Here is a 19576-nt window from a genome sequence, read left to right as displayed (position 1 = left end):
TGGCTGATTTAACTGAACCAAAGCTGCTCCATCACTAGCTAGCTAAGCAGAATAGACTCAAGCCTCGTCTTGCACCTCTACTGTGCATCTACCCTAAGAGGTTGGTGGGGGTTAGCTACATCGCTGGGAAGCTCTGTAGCGTGGACAAATCCATAGACACCACACAGAGAGGGATGTGAGAGAGACAGGGCTGGATTAGGGGGTTTCCAGCAATGATCTCATCAAACCATTTGCTGGTGTCCCAGCACCGCAGTTTTAATTAGGCCTCTTGCAATTCCTCTAGTCGCGATCATTTCCTGCTCCACCTTGGGTGGGCGTCTTACTTGGGAGGCAGGATGAAGAGGCAGAAGCAGATGGTATAATTAATCTCTATAGATCTGTTATCCCCAGCCCAGTCAAAGTATCCCACGGGGTGCAATGGCCACTAGGATTAATTAAAATGTCGATATTTCTAATGAGTACCTAGACTGTTCCTTCTCATTGCACTGGGAGCCAGGCTCAGAAGTTACTCTTGACTGCTTTAGCTGAGTTCCATGTGTCATTACCATGAACACCAGAGCCGGAACTGCATTTGACTATTTTAATTTGTATTATCACTATTGCTATAATAGAATTATGGTAGGACCTACAGTCTGGCACTGAGACATGGGTCCCTTTGTGCAACATGCAGCGCAGATACATAGACACAGTTCCCACCTGAATGCGATACACATTTCATAGCTGAGAGTGACAGAGGATTTAATTAGCCATGTGTAACGCCAAGAGACCTGGGTCGCAGGCAGGATTGAACCTGGGAACCTTTGGAGCTAAAGGCATGAGCCTCTACCACATGAGCTAAAAGTCAACTGGCACTTAGCTAAATCTGTAAAGCAGCCACACTAATCTCTCTCTCTCAGTGGTCTCAGTAGCTCTAGGTTACACATGTATAATGGATGGGGAAGCTGAGGCACAAAGCAATGTAGTGAGTTACTTAACGTCAAATACAGAGTCTTCTATGGAGCCTGTACTGGAACCTAGATATCCAGTGTCCCAGGCCTTTGTCTTAACTGTAAGATAATGGTTTGCAAATAATTCCCATGGGCTCTTTAAATGTAGGTGTGTTGAACTGATACAGTTCTCAATTACAAGATACTATAGCCACCGGCTCTCTTGGCGTCTCCCTCTATGGCCGCCCAGTGCCCATGGTTTGGAGGTCAATGGAGCTTTCCCATTATTCATCAGAAGCTACAGTGGTTTTAAAAATCAATGTAACATTTTGTGCACTGATCTCCCATTCCAGGTTGTCTTTTCTCAGGCACCATAAGTCTGGATTTGTGGCATTTTAATGCAACTAAATATATGCGTGTACACCTGGGAACAAAGAATCGACGCTGTGCTTACAGGATGGGGGCCACTCTCCTGAGGAGCAGCAACTCTGAAAAAGATTTGGGGATCATGGTGAAGAATTAGCTGAATGTGAGCCCCCAGTGCAATGCTGTGGCCAGAAGACCTAATGTGACCCTGGGATATATAAAGGAGCAATCTCTAGTATGAACAGAGAGGTGATTTTACCATTGGTGTGATCGCTGATGGTACACTGCGTCCCGTTCTGGTGTTCACAATTCCAGACGGGTGTTGACACATTGGAGAGGAATCAGAGAAGAGCCATGAGAATAACTGAAGGAGTAGAAAACCTGCATTATAATGATGGACTTAAAGAGTTCGAGCTCTGTAGAGCTGTGTAATAAGGTCAAGATTTTCAACATCCTCTTCAAGGTTTGAATCTCCAATTTCTATTAACTGTAGTGCAGACTGATTGTGCCTGTCGCTTAGGCAGCTTTGAAAATGTCAGCCTCACAGCATGTCAAAGACAGCTCGGTATTTCCAAGCAGACCCATATGCTATGCCTGCAGCTGCCGCATATCAACGTGCAGGCGTTTGACCCCCTCTCAGTTTTCTTAGAGCCGCTTTCACCTCCTTGTTCCTCAGCGTGTAGATGGCCGGGTTCAGCATGGGCGTGACCACGTTGCTGAAGATCTGCACGGGGGTCACCAGCACTTTGCTCAGCTGGGGCTGCGTGTAGACCAGGGCGCAGGGCCCGAAGAACAGCGTCACCACCGCCAGATGCGAGGCGCAAGTGGAGGCTGCTTTGCGCCGCCCTTCGGCCGAGTTCATCTTCAGGACGGAATAGACGATCCTGACGTAGGACGCGAGGATGAGGAGGAAGCAGGTCGTGGGCACCATGCCAGTGTTGGTGAAGGTCACAGTCTCAATGATGTATGTGTCTGCACAGGCCAGCTTGACCACCGGGAAGATGTCGCAGAAGAAATAGTCTACCACATTGGACCCGCAGTAGGGCAGCGTGAAGGTCAGGCTGGTGAGGATGGTGGCATGGAAGGAGCTGGTGATCCAGGTGCCGGCGGCCAGGAGGGCGCACACCCTCCGGTTCATGATGAGCAGGTAGTGCAGGGGGTGGCAGATGGCCACGTACCGGTCGTAGGCCATGACGGTGTAGAGCAGGCACTCGGTGCTGCCCAGGAAGTGCCAGAAGAAGACCTGGGACATGCACCCACCCAGAGAGATGGTTTTATTCTTGGCCCAGAGGTTGGCCAGGAATTTAGGGGTGCTGATGGAAGAGAATCCAAGGTCCACAATAGAGAGATTGCAGAGGAAGAAATACATGGGGGTGTGCAGGCAGGCGTCAGCGAGGATGGCTGAGAAGATGAGCAGGTTGCCCAGCAGGGTGCAGAGGTAGAAGGCTAAGAAGGTGACGAAGAGGATGGTCTGGAGGCCGTCGGTGTTGGGGATCCCTAAGAGGATGAAATGAGTCACCACAGTGTGGTTGACCCGCCCCACATGGGACTCATTCCTGGGGTAGGGGAGAGAAATAATGCCAGTGAGTTACTGAAACAAAAAGACCTGTCATCCTAGAGCTGCAATGCTCACCCTTCCTTCCAGAGCCTCCATGACTCACAGTCATTAGGAGTGGTGTATATTTCTATCATTGTAATGCCAGTTGGGGTCAGGGTCTCACTGTGCTGGTGCTGAACATGGAAAGAGAAAATGTCTGCCTTGAAGATCCTACAGTTCAGAGAGGAACAAAGGGGACGTATTTTCTATTCTATTCTAGTCCATTCCAGTTTCTTTTCCTCTTTCCTGTCCGATTCCAATGTCTTCAATTCTGTTCTGTCTAAGCCCTTTCCCCACCCCTGTCACCACAGTACCTTTGAGCCTTCCTTCTGTGGCTAGCATTTGTCATATGTAGTTTGGTGCCTCTCTCATGCTCTCTGCAGAGGGATAGCCGTGTGTGCAGTGGAGCGATTGTTTTGCTAGGGTTTTGTTGTTATAAACACACTGGCTGCTACGTGTTTGTGTTAAGGACGAGGATGGAAATTACAAACCAATGAATGTGGTGAAGAATTGCCCCAGCTTTGTTAATGATGTGAATTGTTGGGGAGGGTGTTATTGGGATTAGCGAGAGCAGGAAAAGGAAAGAAGAAGGGGAATAGTCATAGCCAGAGGTGCTGGAACTCGGGCTGCTGGGGGGGGGGGGGGCAGCTCCTCCCTTGTCATGGTTACCATCATATCCAGGGTTCACAGTTTGGTTCAATTTCTCAGCACCCCCACTACACAAATTGTTCCTCAGCACCCCCGGCCACAGCTTGTCTCTGCTCGGCCGTGATCAGCAGGCTCAGCTCTGTGGATAACATGCCAGAGGGATTTTTAAGGTGAGATTTAAAGGACAATAACAAAGAGCCTGTTTGGGTTTTGCCAGGGAGTTTTCCCTGTGCAGGAGAGGCAGAGCTGAAGGGGAAACGCTGGCAGGTTGGGGATATAACACATGGAGAGAGAGAGATAAAGGATAGATACACCACAGACAGAGAGGCAGGCAAGCAGGTACTGCACAGAGAAGGATGGATAGATGGCTGGATCAATTTCTCTCTAAACAAAATATTTGGCTGATGTCATCTCCCTCTGTGCGAGACAGAGACTGACAGATTCAGAGACAGGCAGAGACCGAGGGACAGAGAGAGAAGAACTTTACCAAAGTAGGAGTCTTACACTGGCTGCATTGGGAGAGGCCGATCCCGCTGCCTGGAATTCTTCCTTTCTGTCCCCGGCCGTGACTCCTGTGTAGCACCATCCAGCTTTCTTATCCCAAACGGCCCATCGCCCAGGAGAGGTGCACGGCCTGGGCTCTTGGTATCCAACCCGGAGACCTAATCTGCTCTGAAGCTAGGCAGGGCTGCCTGCAGCATATCACCCCACACTGCCGCCGAGCCCCACAGCTTCCTCACAGCTTCCAGCCTCCTTATGGCTCTCCGTGGCCGTTAAATCCCCTTCAGGCCCTTCGGGACCAGGGCCCTGAATCCCCACCAGGCCCCCAGACTGAGACCGCAGCAGAGTCGCCAATTAATGGAGATTTTGCATCATTTGAGCGAACGCTCATAGACCCCCGGGACCAAGCCCTCCGCGGGCATCAGTAAGTGTAGCGCCATGGAACTGAAAAGGCCAGATCCCCAGCTCCACCAGGGTCCAGATTCTGCTCTCGCTCCCCCTGACCTGACTCCTGGGGAACTCCATTGGATTCCCTGGGGCTGTTTCCTCTCTCAGCCACGCACCCTGGTGTAAATCAGGAGTAACGCCATTGGACTGAAGGGAGCTGTGTAGATTTCTACCAGCTGAGAATCTGACCCAGACATTGTGAGGGGGGAGGGGATGTTCATGTTCGTCTAGGCTCTCCCGCGGTGTGACACAAGGCAGAGAATTCCCCCCAGGGTGTGAAATAGGCGTAAACTGGGCCAGAGGTTCAGCTGGAAGCCTCTGAAGCCAACAGAGCTTTGTCCTTGGTTTGGATCCCCTGCTGTTCCCCGGCCCCCTTCTCTGTGTCTCTGTGTGCACAGGATTGTACCCATGCACTGGTGTGGTTATGTGAGGGTGAAATTCACCCCTGAAATTCATAGATAGCCGCATACTGTATGAATAACCCTGTGCAGACAGAGGGCAGCATACGTCCTGTGCACCAGGTCTCATCACTTTTTGCAGTACAGTAGAGAATCCAAGAGGAGCATTGAATTATTTTTGGCAGGACAGTACAGCAGCCCCCAACTCCAGCTAGACCCTGGTACTGTTGTTCCGGGTGGAGCTCAGACACAGAGTGAGGCAGACCCTGCCTTTCAGGTTAATCTAAATTAACCCAAGCATAGGAAGGATTATCTACGCCATCCCTCCTCTTCTCACTGGGTTGAATGTCACCCTGCGTCTTTCTGGGCCTCGCGTGTATTCTCTTACCCTCTGTAAGGAGGCTGGTTCTGGCGGGACCAATTCAGGACAAACTGCTTCAAGCAGGGCAGTTACAGCCCAAGGCTGGAGTTTTTCCACCTCTAAGGCAAACCAAACCAGCCAAACAGAGCAGACTTTGGTTTTACCCCAGTGGCTAACCACAACTCACACAAGCAATTCCCTTCGACACTCCCGTTTCCCAGTATCACCACCAGTGCCACTCGTTCTGGGGACAGATGGTTAGGAAAACCAATACCCCAGTAAAAGAAGAAAGGTTCTCTCGATCCCAAAGGACCAAGCCCCAGACCCAGGTCAATATACAAGTTAGATCCTACCCACAAATCACGCTGTTGCCAATCCTTTAGAATCTAAAATCTAAAGGTTTATTCATAAAAGGAAAAAGATAGAGATGAGAGCTAGAATTGGTTAAATGGAATCAATTACATACAGTCATGGCAAAGTTCTTGGTTCAGGCTTGTCGCAGTGATGGAATAGGCTGCAGGTTCAGATCAAGTCTCTGGAGAACATCCCCAGCTGGGATGGGTCTTTCAGTCCTTGGTTCAAAGCTTCAGGGTAGCAAAGTCCTTCCAGAGGTAGGAAGCAGGACTGAAGACAAGATGGAGGAGCTGCAGCAGCTTTTTATATTCTCTTGCCGTGTGGTCTTTCTTCTTTTGTCCCAAGGACAAGCTGCCCACCACATGGCCTGGAAAACCCTCAGAGTTCTGTCCATAGGCATGTCCCTGCATGCCTTGCTGAGTCGCAAGGCATATCTGCCTTCTCTCAGTGGGTCAGTTGAATAGCTGATGGTCCTTAATGGGCCATCCAGCAGGCTAGGCAGAGCTGACGCCACATTGTCTGGGGTGTCCCCCAGAAGCACAGCACAAGTTTGAAATACAGACAGTACAGAGCCAATACTTACAACTTTAAATAGAAAAATGATACATGCATACAGATAGCATAATCATAACCAGCAAACCATAACCTTGTCTTAGACACCTTATTTGACCCCCTTTATGCAAGATTTGGTGCCACTACAGGACCTTGGTTGCAACAGTGTTCTAAACGGTCCCAGTTCAAGTCAATAACATCAGACCCTCCCCTTTGCATAGTCAGGGTTCGGAGGAAGGGCCTTTAGAGGATTATGGCTGATTTAACTGAACCAAAGCTGCTCCTTCACTAGCCAGGTAAATGGAATAGACACAAGCCTCATCTTGTACCTCTACTGTGCATCTACACTAAGGGGCTGGTGGGGGTTGGCTACATCGCTGGGAAGCTCTGTAGCATGGACAAATCCACAGACCCCTGCACAGAGAGGGATGTGAGAGAGACAGGGCTGGATTAGGGGGGTTCCAGCAATTACCTCATCCATCCATTTGCTGTAGCCCAGCACTGTAGTTTTAATAAGGCCTCTTGTGATTCCTCTAGTCGCGATCATTTCCTGCTCCACCTCGGGTGGGCGTCTTACTTGGGAGCCAGGATGAAGAGGCAGAAGGCAGATGGTATAATTTGTCTCTGTAGAAGTGTTATCCCCAGCCCAGTCAGAGCATCCCACGGGGTGCAATCGCCGCTGGGATCAATTAAAATGTCAACATTTCTAATGAGTCCCCAGGCTGGGCCTTCTCACTGCGCTGGGAGCCAGGCTCAGAATTTACTCTTGGCTGCATCAGCTGGGTTCTGCGTGTCATTGCCACGTACCCCGGAGCCGGATCTGCATTCGACTATTTTAATTTCTATTATCACTAGTATTATCATGGGTATTATGGTAGGACCTACATTTTGGAACTGAGGCATAGGCTGCTTTGTGCCACACCCAGCAAAGATAGATAGAAACGGTCCCCAGCTGAATGTGATACACATTTCATCGCTGCGAGTGACCAAGGATTTAATTTTTCATGTATAACAGATGGGGAAACTGAGGCACAAAGAGATTTAGTGAATTACTTAAGGTCAAATACAGAGTCTACTATAGAGCCTGTACTGGAACCCAGATCTCCTGTGTCCCAGGCCTTTGTCTTGGCCACAAGATAATGGTTGGCAAATAATTCCCATGGACTCTTTAAATGTAAGTGTATTGAATTGATACAGTTCTCAGTTACAAAATATTATAGCCACCTGCTTTCCCTGCTTCTCCCCCTACAGCCATCCAGTTAGGGTTGCAAGGCATTCAGTTTTCGACCAGAACGCCCAGTCAAAAAGGGGTCCTGGCAGCTCCAGTCAGCACCCAGGGGGCTCTGGGCGAAGGCAGGCTCCCTGCCTGCCCGAGCTCTGCATGGCTGCTGGAAATGGCCGCCAGGTCCTTGTGGCCCCTAGGCACATGTGTGGCCAGGGAAGCTCCATGCACAGCCCCCGCCCCTAGTGCCAGTTCCACAGCTCCCATCGGCCATGAACTGCAACCAATGGGAGCTGCAGGGGCAGTGCCTTTGGGTGTGAGGGCAGCACGCAGAGCCTCCCTCACTGTCCATGCACCTAGGGCCTGTGTCTTCTTCCTGGGATCCGTGGTAAGCGCTGCCGGGACCCCACACCCCAAACCCCATCCTGCACCCCAACTTCCTGCCCCAAACTCCTCAGCCCCAGCTCCACCCCAGATCCCAGACACCCAGCCAGAGCCCTCATTCCCCCACACACACTCCAACCCCCTGTCCCAGCCTGGAGACCCCTCCTGCATCCCAAATCCCGCATCTCTGGTCCCACCTGAGAGTCCACACCCCTAGACAGAATCCTCATCCCCTGTCAAGGTTCCTCTCCCACTCTGAACTCTAGGGTACAGATGTGGGGACCTGCATGAAAGACCCCCTAAGCTTATTCTTTCCAGCTTAGGTTAAAAACTTCCCCAGGGTACAAACTTTGCCTTGTCCTTGAACCGTATGCTGCCACCACCAAGCGTGTTAACAAAGAACAGGGAAAGAGCCCACTTGGAGATGTCTTCCCCCAAAATATCCCCCCCAAGCCCTACACCTCCTTTCCTGGGGAAGGCTTGATAATAATATCCTCACCAATTGGTACAGGTGAACACAGACCCAAACCCTTGGATCTTAAGAACAATCAAAAATCAGGTTCTTAAAAGAAGAATTTTATATAAAGAAAAGGTAAAAGAATCACCTCTGTAAAATCAGGATGGTAAATACCTTACAGGGTAATCAGATTCAAAACATAGAGAATCCCTCTAGGCAAAATCTTAAGTTACAAAAAGACAAAAAAACAGGAAGATACATTCCCTCCAGCACAGCTTATTTTACAAGCCATTAAACAAAAGAAAATCTAACGCATTTTCTAGCTAGATTACTTACTAACTTTACAGGAGCTGTAAGGCTGCATTCTTGATCTGTTCCTGGCAAAAGCATCACACAGACAGACAGACCCTTTGCTCTCCCCGCCTCCAGATTTGAAAGTATCTTGTCCCCCCATTGGTCATTTTGGTCAGGTGCCAGCGAGGTTATCCTAGCTTCTTAACCCTTTACAGGTGAAAGGGTTTTGCCTCTGGCCAGGAGAGATTTTATAGCACTGTATACAGAAAGGTGGTTACCCTTTCCTTTATATTTATGACACCCCCAACCCCTGCCCCAGCCCAGAGCCCTCTCCAGCACCCCAAACCCCTCATTTCCAGTCCCACCCCATAGCCCGCACCCCCAGCCAGAGGGCTCACCGCTTCCTGCACCCAACACTGTGCCCCAGCCTGGTGAAAGTGAATGAAGGTGAGGGAGAGTGAGTGACAGAGGGAAGGGGGATGGAGCGAGCAGGGGTGAGGCCTCATAGAAGGTGTGGGGCAGGGGCGGGGCCTTGAGGAAGGGGTGGAGTAGTGGGCAAGGACAAGCGGTGTTTAGTTTTGTGCGATTAGAAAGTTGGCATCCCTGCGTCCAGTGCCCATGGCTTGGAAGTCAATGGAGTTTTCCCATTGTCCATCAGAATGTACTGTGTTTTTTAAAATCAATGTGCACAATTTGTGCACTGATCTTCCATTCCAGGTTTTCTTATCTCAGGCACATAGTCTGGATTTGTGTCTTGTTGGAAATTGGTTCCCTCGACCAATGCAAAGAAACAACAGAGAAAATTCAGGATGAACCCCAGCAGTTCAAAGGGGGCGCTGAAGTGCAGGGAGTGGTGGAGGCAATTCTGTAGGGGGTGCTCTTCCCTCCGAGTCAGGGCTTTTCCTAGTGCCGGGATGCTGGGCTCACTTGCACTGTTCTGCAGGGAGATGTTATCTACCCCAGGTTCCTTTCATTTTATTTCTTTTATTATTTTTTCATTTCAAGGCACAAGGTTAAATCCCATGGCCTAGGAGTTAGTGATTGTGACAGGTTGTCCCCCGCTCCAGAGTGCCACCTGATGGGGTACCACTGAGCCTGCCAGTTCCACCAGCCTGGGCTCCCTTACACTGTCTTGCTGAGCCAGGCCCTCAAATCTCCTCTAGCACACACACAGGTAGGGACACATCCAGCTGCAGAAAGACACAGACACTGAAATCAGCTCTGCATGGGAATATTCAGCTAGGGAATTGCCAGCACCCAAGTTCACACCCCCTCTGGTATGAAAACGCAAAATGGTATTGTCCTGTGCTGCACAGAGAACTGTACAGCATAAGCTCATGAAATCCACTCCCTCCCTCAATGTGGAGGAAGATATGCACACTCCCCCCACCCGCCCACCCTGGTGTTATGAATTCCACAAACCGGTTTTAGAGAAAGCAAAAATAAGTTTATTAACTACAGAAGATATATTTTAAGTGATTAAATGGGATAGCAAATAGGTCAAAGCAGATTACCTAGTAAATAAACAAACCGCAAACTGAGTTAACACACTAGATTGGTAGGATATGAATTAGCAAATTCTCACCCTGAGAGACAAGCAGGCTGGTAGATTTTTAAGGCATAAGCTGCCTAGACTTTTCAGCTTGGGTTTCCCACGTTTTCATACATAGGCTAGAAATCCCTTAGCCTGGGACCATCACTTCCCCCTATTCTGTCTTTGTTCTTCGGGTGTTTCCAGGTGACTTGTTGTAGGGAGAGTGAGATACCATCATGATGCCATTTCCCCGCTTTTATAGCTTCTTTCCACTTGCTGGAAAGCTCTTTTGCTGTGACCTGGGTCAAACAGTTCTCATTGGGCAGTGCTGTCTCTGAGGGGTTTCTATTGTACACAGTTCCTGGGGTAATCCTTGTGCTTGTGCATTTCCTCCCTGAGCCATTAACTTTATTTGGCCTTTTTACTGTTGTACCTGAAAGTCTTCTTGTTTCAGTTTCAGTAACACAAACATAGGCAAACTTCATAACTTCACATACAAAGAAAGCACATACAATTCAATGAGATATTAATGTCTAGCAGATCAAGACTTTTAGAATGATAACTTACAAAGCATACTTCATGCAAAATATGTCCTAATTACATGACAGTGGTGAATATTGGGGTGTCAGGATATCACAGTGATAAGTCAGAAAAATACATTATTATTTCTGTCGTATGGAAGGCCTGGAGGCTCACTTGCAAGGGGTGCTGCAAAGACACACAGCGAGAGACAGCTCCTGCCCCAAAGGGATTACCAGAGAAATGGTTGGGAGAAAGGAATAATTTTTAGCAGTGTCTCAGGTGAGGAACTGAGCCCCAAAGAGATTATGTCATCCTCCTAATTTCCTGCCTAGCCCTCATGAAATCTGGCATTAATGTATTCACTTCCTGCCTCACCCAAACCCTGGGTAACTTTATTGACTTCATCCATCTAGCGTAACCCAGCTGCCCTACTTCAATCTGAGCAGAATTCCTTTGGCCTTTTCCCTAACACTAACCCTAGGCTAACACCAGTGTGTTTCTCCCTTGCCCTGGGAAAACTCCATTGATGTCCATCCGAACCCCAACCCTGGAATAGCTCCTTTGACCTCCTCCCTAGTCTGGATCAGGATCTCTGGTTAAGGGGGTGCAAGCAAACAATGTGCATTTTAATGCAGTTAAAGGTACGCACCTATATCTAGGAATGAAGAATCAGGGCTATGCTTATAGGACTGGGGCCTCTCTCCTGGGGAGCCGTGACTCTGAAAATGATTTGGGGGTCATGGTGGAGAATCAGCTGAACATGAGCTCACAGTGCAACGTTGGGGCCAGAAGAGCTAATGAGACCCTGGGATGCATAAAGGAGGAATCTCGAGTACGAGCAGAGAGGTGATTTTAGCTCCCTGTTTGGCACTGGTGTGACCGCTGATGCAATATTGTGTTCTGTTCTGCTGTTCACAATTCCAGACGGGTGCTGATAAATTGGAGAGGGTTCAGAAAAGAGCCATGAGAATAACTGAAGGAGTAGAAAACCTGCCTGATAATGATAGACTTAAAGAGTTAGAGCTCTGTAGAGCTGTGTAATAAGGCCAAGATTTTGTAAGTCCTCTACAAAATTTGGATCTCCAATTCTTATTCATTTGAATACAGGCTGAGTGTGCCTGTCCCTCAGGCAGCTTTGAAAAGATCAGCCTTACAGCATGTCAAAGACAGCTCAGTATATTAGGAGCATTTCTATGACTGGTAGAGATCCACACAGATAGATGGGGCTGTGTGGGGATGAGGAGAGACAGAGACGTTCACAAGAGCCACAGAGCCGCCATGGAGATGTATTTGTCAATGTATTTCCAAGCAGACCCACATGCTATGCCTGCAGCTGCTGCATATCAACGTGCAGGCGTTTGACCCCCTCTCAGTTTTCTCAGAGCCGCTTTCACCTCCTTGTTCCTCAGCGTGTAGATGGCTGGGTTCAGCATGGGCGTGACCACGTTGCCGAAGATCTGCACAGGGGTCACCAGCACTTTGCTCAGCTGGGGCTGCGTGTAGACCAGGGTGCAAGGCCCGAAGAACAGCGTCACCACCGCCAGATGCGAGGCGCAAGTGGAGGCTGCTTTGCGCCGCCCTTCGGCCGAGTTCATCTTCAGGACGGAATAGACGATCCTGACGTAGGACGCGAGGATGAGGAGGAAGCAGGTCGTGGGCACCATGCCAGTGTTGGTGAAGGTCACAGTCTCAATGATGTATGTGTCTGCACAGGCCAGCTTGACCACCGGGAAGATGTCGCAGAAGAAATAGTCTACCACATTGGACCCGCAGTAGGGCAGCGTGAAGGTCAGGCTGGTGAGGATGGTGGCATGGAAGGAGCTGGTGATCCAGGTGCCGGCGGCCAGGAGGGCGCACACCCTCCGGTTCATGATGAGCAGGTAGTGCAGGGGGTGGCAGATGGCCACGTACCGGTCGTAGGCCATGACGGTGTAGAGCAGGCACTCGGTGCTGCCCAGGAAGTGGTAGAAGAAGACCTGGGACGTGCACCCGCCCAGAGAGATGACCCTGCTCCGAATCCAGAGGTTGGCCAGGAATTTAGGGGTGCTGATGGAGGAAAAACCGATGTCCAGCACAGAGAGGTTGCAGAGGAAGAAATACATGGGGGTGTGCAGATGGGGGTCAGCAAGGATGGCTAATAAGATGAGCAGGTTGCCCAGCAGGGTGCAGAGGTAGAAGGCTAAGAAGGTGACGAAGAGGATGGTCTGGAGGCCGTCGGTGTTGGGGATCCCTAAGAGGATGAAATGAGTCACCACAGTGTGGTTGACCCGCCCCACGGAGGACTCATTCCTGGGGTAGGGGAGAGAAATAATGCCAGTGAGTTACTGAAACAAAAAGACCTGTTATCCTAGAGCTGCAATGCTCATCCTTCCTTCCACAGCCTCCATGACTCACAGTCATTAGGAGTGGTGTATATTTCTATCATTGTAATGCCAGTTGGGGTCAGGGTCTCACTGTGCTGGTGCTGAACATGGAAAGAGAAAGTGTCTGGCTTGAAGATCCTACAGTCCAGAGATGAACAGACAAAGGGGACATTCTATTCTATTCTTGTTTCTACTCTTCTCTCCTGTCCTTTTCCAGTTTCCTCAATTCTATTCTATCTAGGCCCTTTCTCCACCCTTCTCACCATGGTACCTTAGAGCCTTCCGTTTGTGGCTAACATTTCCCATATGTGGTTTGTTCTCTCTCTCTCTTTGTCTCTCCTGCTCTCCGCAGAGTTATTATCCTCTGTGCAGTGCAATTCTTTGTTTTGGTAGGGTTTTGTTGATATAAAGGCACGGGCTGCTACGTGTTTGTGTTAAGGAAGAGGACAGGGATGGAACATACAAACCAATGAATGTGGTGAAGAATTGCCCCAGCTTTGTTAATTATGTGAATTGTTTGGGGGTTTATTGGGTTTAGAGAGAGAAGGAAAAAGAGAGAATGAGAAGCAGAATAGCCACAGCCATAAGTGCTGGAACTCGGGGTGCTGGGGGTTCAGCAGCACCCCCTGGTTTAACATGGTTTCCCTCATACTCAGGGTTCACAGTTTAGTTCAGTGGCTCTCAGCATCTCCACTACACAAATTTTTCCAGCACCCCTGGCCACAGCCTGTCTCTGCTTGGCCATGATCAGCAAGCTCGGCTCTGTGGATAACATGCCAGAGGGATTTTTAAGGTGAGATTTAAAGGACAATAACAAAGAGCCTGTTTGGGTTTTGCCAGGGAGTTTTCCCTGTGCAGGAGAGGCAGAGCTGAAGGGGAAACGCTGGCAGGTTGGGGATATAACACATGGAGAGAGGGAGATAAAGGATAGATACACCACAGACAGACAGACAGGCAGGCAGGTACTGCACAGAGAAGGATGGATAGATGGCTGAATCGATTTCTCTCTAAAGAAAATATTTGGCTGACGTCATCTCCCTTTGTGCGAGACAGAGACTGACAGATTCAGAGACAGGCAGAGACTGAGGGACAGTGAGAGAAGAACTTTACCAAAGTAGGAGTCTTACACTGGCTGCATTGGGAGAGGCCGATCCCGCTGCCTGGAATTTCCCTTTCTGTCCCCCAGCTGTGAACCTTGTCTAGCACCATCCAGCTTTCTTATCCCAAACGGCCCATCGCCCAGGAGAGGTGCATGGCCTGGGCTCTTGGTATCCAACCCGGAGACCTAATCCGCTCTGAAGCTAGGCAGGGCTGCCTGCAGCATATCACCCCACACTGCCGCCGAGCCCCACAGCTTCCTCACAGCTTCCAGCCTCCTTATGGCTCTCCGTGGTTGTTAAATCTCCTTCGGGCCCCTCGGGACCAGGGCCCTGAATCCCCACCGGGCCCCCAGACTGAGACCACAGCAGAGTCACCAATTAATGGAGATTTTGCATCATTTGAGCAAACGCTCATAGACTCCCGGGACCAAACCCTCCGCGGGCATCAGTAAGTGTAGCGCCATGGAACTGAAAGGGCCAGATCTCCAGTTCCACCACGGTCTGGATTCTGCTCTCGCTCCCCCTGACCTGACTCCTGGGGAACTCCATTGGATTCCCTGGGGCTGTTTCCTCTCTCAGCCACACACCCTGGTGTAAATCTGGAGTAACGCCATTGGATTGAAAGGAGCTGTGTAGATTTCTACCAGCTGAGAATCTGACCCAGACATTGTGAGGGAGGGAGGGGACGTTCATGCTCATCTAGGCTCTCCTGCGGTGTGACACAAGGCAGAGAATTCCCCCCAGGGTGTGAAATAGGAGTAACCTGGGCCACAGGTTCAGCTGAAGGCCTCTGAATCCAGCAGAGCTTTGTCCTTGGTTTGTATCCCCTGTTGTTCCCCTGCCCCTTCTCTGTGTCTCTGTGCACAGGGATGTATCCATGCACTGGTGTGGTTATGTGAGGGTGAAATTCACTGCTGTGCAGACAGATGACAGCAAACGTCCTGTGCACCACGTCTCATCACTTTTTGCAGTACACTAGAGACTCTGACAAGAGCATTGAGTCATTTTTGGCAGTATAATACGCCCCCCCCGCCAACTCCAACAATATCATGGTACTCCTGGGGGAATTCTGCACTAGTGGGAACAGAGCCACATAGGAACGGGGGAGTGGCTGGCAGGGGCACAAAGACACATGGGGACAGGGAGGGGGTACAGGGACAAATAGGGACAGGAGAGGGGGGTGCAGGGCCACATGGGGATAGGGGAGTGGGTGTCTGGATAGGGGTGGTAGGACACATGTGGAAAGGGGTAGATGTACCTGACTGAACAGGAGAGGCTCGGGGTTAACCAGGGTCTGCATGGGGGAAGCTCCCTAAGAATCCCTTCCCACCTCACAAAATAACCTGTTCCATACTTTCCCCACCCATACACAACAACCCACCAAGTTCATACCCAGGCTCCTTCCCAGCAATTTACTTCCCTCTCCCTCCGGTCCTCTATTACCCCTGACTCCCCCAAGCCTTTGCACTGTTTCTGAGGGGTGAGAGAAATATGGTTCTGTATTGTAGTTTAAATGAATTATTACTCAGAGTTCTGAATTAATATGCCTAGTAAAGAATCTATTTGTCAAAAAACATTTCCTGAATCTTCTTTTTTGTCTCTATTGTTAAAGACATACTTGCTGACAGGTATTATGAAATAAATGACCACAAATAATTGAAATTGGTGTCAAGTATCAGAGGGGTAGCTGTGTTAGTCTGTATCCACAAAAACAACGAGGAGTCCGGTGGTACCTTAAAGACTAACAGATTTATTTGGGCATAAACTTTCATGGGAAAAAAGGCCAGTTCTTCAGATGCTTATGCCCAAATAAATCTGTTAGTCTTTAAGGTGCCACCTTGTTGTTTTTTTGAAATTGGTGTGATTGTGTTGTATTATTTTAACACAAGATGCAGAATTTGATGCAGAATTTTGAAACATTGTGTGCAGAATTTTTAATTTTTTGGTGCAGAATTCCCCCATGAGTAAGGCTTGGACTTAAAGCAAGGATTCAGCACCTTTGTTATGTACAAAGGAATTGGAGAGGGTTCAGAGATGAGCAATAAAAATGACCTGAGGGCTGGAAAAAATTTGCCTCACAAAGAGAGGTTTAAGAAGGTCAATCTATTTAGCTTATCAGAAAGAAGATCAAGAGGTGACTTCGTGACAGGGTGTGAGAACCTTCATGGGAAGAAAAGACAAGGTATGAATCACCTCTTTAATCCAGCAGAGAAAGGCACGAGAACTAAAGACTGGAAGCTGAAGTCTGGCGAGCTCAAATTAGAAACAAAGCTATGCGTTTTTTAACAGGAAAGGTGATTAATTATTAACACTAGCAACCAAGGGACGTGATGGAGTCTCTATCTTTTGAAGTCTTCAGATCAAGGTGGGATGCCTTTCTGGAAGATATGCTTTAGTCAAACACAAGTTATTGGACTCACTAGAGGAGTAACCATATGAAATTCCCTGGCCTGTCTAACTAAATGATCTAATGGTCCTGGCCTTAAACTCCAGGAACCTATGAAAAAAACCCACAGCATATTCAAATATTATAGCTCTTACTCTCTGGGCACAGAATGACTTTTCTAACAATTTACAAATAAATCGGTTAATTTGTTTATAAATTAAAAAGGATCCTTTTAATATTTAACACCTAGTATTGGATCATTTCTTCGAGCTGAAGGATCTTAATAATAAATAAATAATAATAACAGATTGACAGAGCCAGAAGAGTACCCAGAAGTCACCTACTACAGGACAGGCCCAACAAAGAAAATAACAGAACGCCACTAGCCATCACCTTCAGCCCCCAACTAAAACCCCTCCAACGCATCATCAAGGATCTACAACCTATCCTGAAGGACAACCCATCACTCTCACAGATCTCGGGAGGCAGGCCAGTCCTTGCTTACAGACAGCCCCCCAACCTGAAGCAAATACTCACCAGCAACCACACACCACACAACAGAACCACTAACCCAGGAACCTATCCTTGCAACAAAGCCCGTTGCCAACTGTGTCCACATATCTATTCAGGGGACACCATCATAGGGCCTAATCACATCAGCCACACTATCAGAGGCTCGTTCACCTGCACATCTACCAGTGTGGTATATGCCATCCTGTGCCAGCAATGCCCCTCTGCCATGTACATTGGTCAAACTGGACAGTCTCTACGTAAAAGAATAAATGGACACAAATCAGACGTCAAGAATTATAACATTCAAAAACCAGTCGGAGAACACTTCAATCTCTCTGGTCACTCGATTACAGACCTAAAAGTGGCAATACTTCAACAAAAAAAATTCAGAAACAGACTCCAATGAGAGACTGCTGAATTGGAATTAATTTGCAAACTGGATACAATTAACTTAGGCTTGAAGAAAGACTGGGAGTGGATGGGTCATTACACAAAGTAAAACTATTTCCCCATGTTTATTCCCCCCCACTCCCCACTGTTCCTCAGACATTCTTGTCAACTGCTGGAAATGGCCCACCTTGATTATCACTACAAAAGGCTCCCCCCCCTCCCAGCTCTCCTGCTGGTAATAGCTCACCTTAAGCGATCACTCTCGTTACAGTGTGTATGGTAACACCCATTGTTTCATGTTCTCTGTGTATATAAATCTCCCCACTGTATTTTCCACTGAATGTATCCGATGAAGTGAGCTGTAGCTCACAAAAGCTTATGCTCAAATAAATTGGTTAGTCTCTAAGGTGCCACGAGTCCTCCTGTTCTTTTTGCGAATACTGACTAACACAGCTGCTACTCTGAAACCTTAATAATAAAATAGCTCAGAGGTGTCAAACTTCCCTTATGGTTAAAATTCACTGAAATCTTGTGTATTGGCTACAGCTGAAGACTTTAATTGGGATTAATGGTCATTCCCCCCCCCATTATTTTTCATAAGTGAAAATTTCTCCTTCAGAACAGTCTGATGAACAACATGGTACTACAGAGAGTTCCACGTAGAACTGGCACTGCCCTCTTCCAAAATGGCTGACATCTGTCACGGAGTGTGGGGGACTCCGGGCCCTGCACCCCTCTTCCTGGGATTCACCGTAACTCTCAGCCAGCCAGTAAAACGGAAGGTTTATTGGACAATAGGAACACAGTCTAAAACAGAGCTTGTGGGTATAACCAGGACCCCTCAGTCAAGTCTTTCTGGGGGGCAGGGAGCTTAGACCCCAGCCCTGGGGTTCCCTGCGTTGGACCACCCAGCCCCAAACTGAAACCAACCCCCCCCACCCGGTCTCACTCTTCCACCCCCCAGCTCCTCCTCCAGCCTTTGTCCAGTTTCCCGGGCAAAGGTGTCAGCTGGGTCCAACCCCCTCCCAGCTCCGGTGACAGGCTCAGGTCTCCTCACTCCAGTGGAGTCACCCCCTGCTCTCCCGTCCCCCGGGCAGACAGTCCCAGCAGAACTAGACGCCATTCCCCAGTCAGTCCGCCCTACTCCCTGCTGCGTCACAACATCTCCGGCTGTTCTCAGTGAGACTCGGGAAATAACTCACCCAGTTTGGTGGCCATCTATCTCCCATTGTTCTCACTGGGACTGAAGCCACAGGCTGCCCGTAAAAGCCTTAAAATGGTGGTTGCTGGCTTCATTCTTGCTGGAAAAAAGGAGAGGGAGTGGCCATTTTGAAAGAGGGTAGCTCATCTGAGGGAAGCTGTGGTTTTACTGCCCTTGAGGACTAAGGAGGTGGGAGGCCATTTTGAAAGATGGAAGTTCTTTGTGAGTTTCTCTAAAGGAGAAGATTTTATGTGCTGGCAGATAAACCTCCAGTTATGAAAAATAACAACCAAAATTACCACACACACACACACACACACACACACACACAAAAGCAACTGAGAAGGCAGGAAGAGGAAACTTAGACTGTGTGGAAACAGGGGAAAGAGAAAAAAGAAATATTGTGTGTGTAGGTGTAACACCGACAGACCCCAGTCGTCAGCAGGTGGGATCGAACCTGGAGACTTTGAAGCTTAGTGAATGAGCCTCTACCACATGAGTGGGAGTGACCCATGTAGTGGAAGACACAATGAAGATGACTGGATGTGGAAGCTGCGGTATGTACATGATCCTGGAGGGGGTACCTGGAAAGAGTTTTGTCTGCATGAAGTGCCATCTGATAGAGCTGATGGAAGAAAAGATCCTAGGATTGGAGATGCAGGTGGAAAGTCTGACTGAGTTTAGAAGGGGGTTCGAGCAGATTATGGAGCAAAGACATGAGGCAGCTGAAGGGAAAAGCTCAGACTTGTAGATGGAAAGAGGACTGAAGAATTCTGAGGGGAGACTGCTGGGTGAAGAAAATGGACAGTGGAAGCATGTGACTAAAAGAACCCGTCAGAGGAAAAGACGGGCTAGTGAAGGAGAAATAGAGCTTAAGATCAGGTTTGCAGAGTTAAAAAATGAAGAAGGGGCTCAGCAGGTGGTCACTGAAGGTGGAAGGGCAAGGAAGAAGAGAAGAGCTGCTAGTCCTATAGGAAAAGGGGAGGAGCCAATGGAGACTACACCAAATATGAGCCCCAGGAGGATACAGGATGGGTTGAAGAGGATTACAAGGGAGAAT

The 19576-nt window shown here is 48.8% G+C and overlaps 2 protein-coding genes across 2 annotated transcripts; both read right to left on the bottom strand.

Annotated features, from left to right (window-relative positions):
- Window positions 1-1902: 1902 nt before the first annotated feature.
- Window positions 1903-2829, bottom strand: LOC141997575 (olfactory receptor 10D3-like). The gene has a single exon (XM_074969967.1). The coding sequence runs from the start codon at window positions 2659-2661 to the stop codon at window positions 1903-1905; it is 759 nt and encodes a 252-aa protein (XP_074826068.1). The 5' UTR covers window positions 2662-2829.
- Window positions 2830-11906: 9077 nt separating this feature from the next.
- On the bottom strand, window positions 11907-12833 carry LOC141997574 (olfactory receptor 10D3-like). The gene has a single exon (XM_074969966.1). The coding sequence runs from the start codon at window positions 12663-12665 to the stop codon at window positions 11907-11909; it is 759 nt and encodes a 252-aa protein (XP_074826067.1). The 5' UTR covers window positions 12666-12833.
- Between the last annotated feature and the right edge of the window lie 6743 nt (window positions 12834-19576).

The sequence above is a fragment of the Natator depressus genome, chromosome 13 (genome assembly GCF_965152275.1).
Source record: "Natator depressus isolate rNatDep1 chromosome 13, rNatDep2.hap1, whole genome shotgun sequence".
NCBI classification, from domain to species: domain Eukaryota; kingdom Metazoa; phylum Chordata; order Testudines; family Cheloniidae; genus Natator; species Natator depressus.
This window is presented reverse-complemented; position numbering and strand designations above follow the sequence as displayed.

Coding starts and splice junctions, on each gene's coding strand:
- LOC141997575 (XM_074969967.1), bottom strand. CDS start 2,661: ATGTATTTCTTCCTCTGCAATCTCTCTATTGTGGACCTTGGATTCTCT.
- LOC141997574 (XM_074969966.1), bottom strand. CDS start 12,665: ATGTATTTCTTCCTCTGCAACCTCTCTGTGCTGGACATCGGTTTTTCC.